The 5710-nt window shown below is 43.0% G+C and overlaps 2 protein-coding genes across 2 annotated transcripts; both read left to right on the top strand.

Annotated features, from left to right (window-relative positions):
* Positions 1-611: 611 nt before the first annotated feature.
* On the top strand, positions 612-2532 carry LOC139888829 (uncharacterized). The gene is made up of 3 exons (XM_071871815.1): positions 612-1402; positions 1480-2199; positions 2382-2532. The coding sequence occupies exons 1-3, from the start codon at positions 612-614 to the stop codon at positions 2530-2532; spliced, it is 1662 nt and encodes a 553-aa protein (XP_071727916.1).
* Positions 2533-4017: 1485 nt separating this feature from the next.
* LOC139888828 (uncharacterized) lies at positions 4018-5205 on the top strand. Its single transcript, XM_071871813.1, has 2 exons — positions 4018-4199; positions 4245-5205. The coding sequence occupies exons 1-2, from the start codon at positions 4018-4020 to the stop codon at positions 5203-5205; spliced, it is 1143 nt and encodes a 380-aa protein (XP_071727914.1).
* The last annotated feature ends 505 nt before the right edge of the window (positions 5206-5710 follow it).

Genomic DNA, 5710 nt, shown 5'->3' with positions numbered 1-5710 from the left:
TCAAACACCTACGGCGACTGTTACGAACACACCGTCGACACCACCAGCACCAACCAAGGGCACATCAAAGCCTCCATCGACACCAAGTTTTGAAACAGGGCTGGTTACATCAGAAACTGTCCTGAATGAATCATCTAAGGGATGGTGGCACACTCCCGATGGAAGTTTACTGGAAACGGGAACTAGATTTAAACTATTCGAGGATCTGTCACCAAAAATTCTGAGCTTCGGTTCTCCAAGTGAAACGGCTCCACCAGGCTTTAAAGTTAAAACTACCTGTGTGGGTACAATACCAATTATCAACTCGGTTGAACCCGAAACACCGATTGAAAGGGTCACTAACGAGAAATCTCAGGAAAGAATCGGGCAGATGGGTCTGAGAAATCCATATGGGTCTGAGAAATCCAGTTGGTTCATACATCATGCTGACACCACAACAAGGGTCAACGACATGTGCGTCTTCGCAACCAGTCCATACTGTTTCAAGCAATCAATATAGTGGGGCGCACTACGCCGCAACCCAGTCAAATAGCTTCATATCTCAATTACAGCAAGTCGCTCCACCACACTTAGCTTTCGCTTTCAATGAGCCCTCGCGGGTAAAAGAATTTATGAGCAATTGGTTTGCGATGATGCAAGGGCAAAAAGCTAAGCAAAGCCTTGAGTTAGCTCCCACAACAGAAAAGTTTGTGCCACACATCGCCAATCATCCCTTCACAGTCGCACCGGTGTTGCCTCTAACACTCGGAAGTTATGATGGGTTATCAGATCCGGATGATTTTTTACAAAAATTTGAAGGAACTGCAAGAACACACAGCTGGGGTGATGCAGTAGCATGTCATATGCTACCAATAGTGCTGCAAGGAGTAGCAAGGGAATGGTTCAATAATTTGCCAGCCCAAAGCATTACAGGTTTTGCGGATTTACGCTCAAGATTTTTATTAAACTTTCACAATTTGTGCGCACGCAAAAGAACACATGTCGAATGTCACGACATTAAGCAGAAATTGAAAGAGAGCTTGGGAGAAATAATAGACAGATATACCAAGGAGGTGGCTAAAATACAAGACTTTCCAGAAAACCAGAAGGTATCCGGCTTTATACATTGTATAGATACCGACAGACACCTGTCTTTATGGCAACGGTTACGGAGAAGAGTTCAAGAAACCTTCGCGGAAGCCGTAAAAGAAACACATGATTACATGCTGGCACAAGAAGATATAAAGCAGAATCGCGAAAGTACCTCTTCAAATATGGACATCGACGATGATTATTATCGAGTGCAGGGAAGAGGGTTAGAGTCTGGCAAACGTTATGGTGGTAATGGCCAACCTAAGAGTGGTAACTATCATAATGATAAGTGTCGCAAATTCAACAACAATAAAGGGGGAGGAAGTCAGAGGTTTAAACGCAGCCACACTAAAAATGTTGCGTTAATAAAAGACCTCACAAAAACACCAAAAGAAATTTTGGCTACAGAGGTAGTGTGCAAAAGCTTCGACCCCCAGTACCTTTGTCAAAGTATGGAAACAGAGACAAAAGCAAATTTTGTGATTTTCACGATGATTACGGTCATGAGACCAATGAATGTCGACACTCAATTGAAAAGGTAGTTGCTGAACTCAAAAGAGGAAGATTGCAACACTTGAAGAAAAGTGCAAGAGCACAACTCGATAAGCCAAATGAAGAAAAAGAATATATGTGGCAAAAGAAGAATGAGAGAAAGGAAACGGATAAAACCATAAACATGGTAACCAGCGGACGGACAAATCAGAGGCGCAAGTTAGAAGTATCTGAGGAATGGGAAAACACTCCCATCATATTCCCGGCCATAGCACAAGAACCCTCGGATGCGCCCATCACAATTAAAGGGCGTGTTAAAAGCTGCGGGTACATCATCAAGCGATTGAATGTAGACACCGGTTGCGGTGTTGATATAATGTACGAGCACCGTTTCCGCTTGCTGCCAGGGGCTGTGCGAGCCAAGCTAGTGGCTCCTAACACTGCGTTATCAGGATTTTCTGGGGAGTCCGCATGGCCAATCGGGATCATCGAATTAGAGCTGGAGCTGGTGGACGATGATAATAAGGAGTTAGTGAGAAGCACGATAGTAGAATTTGCCGTCGTAAGGTCTTACTCAAAATACAACGCGCTTTTAGGGCGCACGACTTTGCAAAAATTGGCAGCCTCCCTTCCACGGTACACGGCCTTATCAAGTTCCCAACACCGTTAGGAATTGCAACGATAAGGTCAGAAAAGCAAGATGCAAGCATTGCGTTCGTATAACAAGCAGAACAATAGCCGAGTGAAGCAGAGAAAATTCGAAGCAGCATGATCATCACAAACTCATGACATCCAGAACAAAAAATTAAAATTGGCAGAGGATTGTCTGATGAGACAAAGTTTAAGCTTCGTAGTATATTAGCTTCTAATACGGACGTCTTCGCATGGAAAGAAGCGGACATGACGGGCGTACCAAGGGAAATTGCTGAGCACAAGCTTAACGCAAATCCTAGTCTGACGCCAGTGTGACAAAAGAAACACGGCATGGCTCCTGAAAGAAGCGAATGGTTGAAGGCAGAAGTCGATAAGTTGGTCAAAGCAAACATCTTGCGAGAAGTAAGGTACCAAACGTGGGTAGCAAACCCAGTGCTGGTAAAAAAGCCCGATGGGTCTTAGCGCATGTGTGTTGACTTCACGAATATTAATAAAGCTTGCCCCAAGAACAATTATCCTCTACCAGAAATAGACTGGAAAGTTGAATCGTTAGCTGGCTTCTGATACAAATGTTTTTTTGGATGCGTACAAAGGTTACCATCAAATAAAGATGGCAGCGGACGACGAGGATAAGACTGCTTTCCACACAAGCCAGGGCATATACTACTATACCAAGATGCCATTTGGTTTAAAAAATGCTGGAGCAACATACCAACGGGTAATAGACGAAGCTTTCAAAGGTCAGATTGGGAGAAATTTGGAAGCATACGTTGACGACCTAGTTATAAAAAGCACAACAGAACAAGGTCTGTTGGAAGACATTTTAGAAACGTTCATGTCGTTAAGAAAGATTAATATGAAGCTCAACCCGTCGAAGTGCAGTTTTGGAGAGGAAGAAGGAAAGTTTCTTGGTCATATAATAACTGAGCGCGGGATACGTGCAAACCCAAAGAAAATAGAGGCAATCGAGAATATGCCGTCACCAAGAAATAAAAAAGAAGTACAAAGTTTAACGGGTAAGTTGGCGGCATTAACGATGTTCTTATCAAAATCCGCAGAGCGATCACTCCCCTTTTTTGGGACATTGAAGAATTGCTTAAAGGAAACGGATTTCAAGTGGACGGAGGAAGCAGAAGTGGCGTTTCAAGAAATGAAAAAGTTGCTAAAAGAGCTGCCAACAATGACTGCACCGATTGCGGGAGAAACGTTGATACTATACTTAGCAGCATCGAAGGAAGCAATAAGTTCAGTATTAATAGCAGACAGAGGACAGGTACGCACTATAAAATTAAAAATAGCTAATTTTCAATCAATAGGCATTTAAAGTTATATAATTATGCTGTGCGAACAGGTACAAATGCCTGTATATTTTGTTAGTAAAGCTTTGACAGGAAGCAAATTAAACTATCCTGCAATCGAAAAACTGGTTTATGCACTCGTGCATACGGCTAGACGCTTACGAAGGTATTTCCAAGCGCACCCAATAAGGGTCCTAATAGATCAGCCGATAAAGCAGGTACGACAAACAACAATTTGTCGTAAAACAAATATAAAATTGCTTGATAAATCCTAGCAAATTTACATTCGCTGATACTTGTTGAGCAGGTGCTATATAAACCAGAAAATTCTGGTCGCATGGCTAAATGAGCTATTGAATTTGGAGAGCATGAAATAAGCTTTTCACCACGAAGTGCGGTAAAAGGGCAAGTCTTAGCAGATTATCTGGCTGAAACAGCCGGAGATATCGAAGTCTCGCATGAATCAAAAGAAATACCACCTCCGCCCGAACAGCTGTGGGAAATGCACACAGACGGGGCTTGTGGCCCAGAAGGCGCAGGGGCAGGAATAGTCCTAAAAAGTCTAGAAGGAGAGGAATATACCTTCGCACTGCGATTCAGCTTCCCTGTCACAAATAATGAAGCTGAATATGAAGCATTGTTATCTGGGATGCGGGTAGCAAAATATTTGGAGATTAAAGAACTGTAAGTATATGTTGATTCGCAGTTAGTTGCAAACCAATTTAATAGAATATTCGAAGCACACGATGAATCAATGCAAAAATACTTAAAGCTTGTGCAAGAGCTAGCAGTTGACTTCGATTTATTCCAGATAACTCAGGTTTCGAGGACGCTGAATAAAAAGGTGGATGCGCTAAGTAAGTTAGCCGCATTAACATTCAGTCATTTTAAGAAAGAAATTTGGGTTAAGGAAGTTAAAGTAAAGTCTATTGAAGAAGACAGTGTTTCGGCTGCAGTTGAAGAAGAGGAGCAGAGTTGGATGACACCAATAATAGAATTTCTAACCAAAGGTACATTGCCGATAGATTCAAGTGAAGCAAGAAAGATTAAGATGAAAGCACCAATGTATCTGTTAGACAAGGAAATTCTATATAGAAAGTCTTTTCTGGGACCTCATTTGCGGTGCCTTAATCCAACTCAAGCGGAGTCAATCATACGGGAAGTACACGAGGGAATATGCGCTCTGCATTCGGGACACAAAACAGTTACGTCCAAAATAATGTGGCTTGGATATTACTGGCCGTCAATGTACAGAGATGCCGCAGAGGTAATACGCAAGTGTCAATCGTGTCAACTTCATGCACCGGTAAGCAAGGCTCCGCGACATCCTATGATACCGGTCACATCTCCATGGCCGTTCTGCAAATGGGCAATCGACATAGTGGGGCCATTCCTCGCAGGACCAGGGGGTGTAAAATTTCTGGTAGTGGCCATTGATTATTTCACAAAATGGGTAGAGGCCAAACCACTAAAAATAATTTCGGGCAAGCAAATTCGAAATTTTGTGTGGGAAAACATTGTCTGTTGGTTTGGAATACCAAATGAAATAGTAAGCGGCAATGGTATGCAGTTCGAAGGTAATCCATTTAGTGATTGGTGCCAAGAATTGAATATAAACAAAAATTTACATCAGTCGCACACCCTCAGGCGAATGGTCAGTGTGAGGTTACGAATCGGGATATCGTTTTAGGAATCAAAGCAAGGCTGGGATTGCGTCGAAGGGGTTGGATAGACGAACTGCCTAACGTTTTGTGGGCACACTGCACAACTCCAAAGGGTGCAAATAATGAAACACCTTTTAGTTTGGTGTACGGGTCCGAGGCTGTAAAACCTGCCAAAATAAATGTGCCAACTATGCGCATAGCTTCCTTCGATGAAAGTAGCAACAGCGAAGAACTGCGTGAATGTAACACCCCGTTTTTCTCCGTACATGATATATAGGTGTATTGTGTAGGTAAGACTAGAGTTTGAAGGATTTGAGACGTGTTCGGGTGTTAAAGTCTTGTACGCGGGAGAAGGGATCAGGTCGAGTTTTGGGTCGCGGCGCGACAAACGAGGCCGCGGCACGGCATTCTATTGAAATTTAGATCAGAAGTTAGTTATAAAATGATCCCAGACTTAGTCAAATGTCGCGGCGCGACATTTAAGGCCGCGGCGCGGCATACTGCACAAACTGGCACCAGATTCTTGTAATT

This window comes from Rutidosis leptorrhynchoides, chromosome 2 (assembly GCF_046630445.1).
Source record: "Rutidosis leptorrhynchoides isolate AG116_Rl617_1_P2 chromosome 2, CSIRO_AGI_Rlap_v1, whole genome shotgun sequence".
Lineage (NCBI taxonomy): Eukaryota > Viridiplantae > Streptophyta > Magnoliopsida > Asterales > Asteraceae > Rutidosis > Rutidosis leptorrhynchoides.
This window is presented reverse-complemented; position numbering and strand designations above follow the sequence as displayed.

Coding starts and splice junctions, on each gene's coding strand:
- LOC139888829 (XM_071871815.1), top strand. CDS start 612: ATGAGCAATTGGTTTGCGATGATGCAAGGGCAAAAAGCTAAGCAAAGC. Junction 1,403..1,479: donor AAAGGGGGAGGAAGTCAGAG/GTTTAAACGCAG, acceptor TTTTGGCTACAG/AGGTAGTGTGCAAAAGCTTC. Junction 2,200..2,381: donor TTGGCAGCCTCCCTTCCACG/GTACACGGCCTT, acceptor TAAAATTGGCAG/AGGATTGTCTGATGAGACAA.
- LOC139888828 (XM_071871813.1), top strand. CDS start 4,018: ATGCACACAGACGGGGCTTGTGGCCCAGAAGGCGCAGGGGCAGGAATA. Junction 4,200..4,244: donor TATTTGGAGATTAAAGAACT/GTAAGTATATGT, acceptor CCAATTTAATAG/AATATTCGAAGCACACGATG.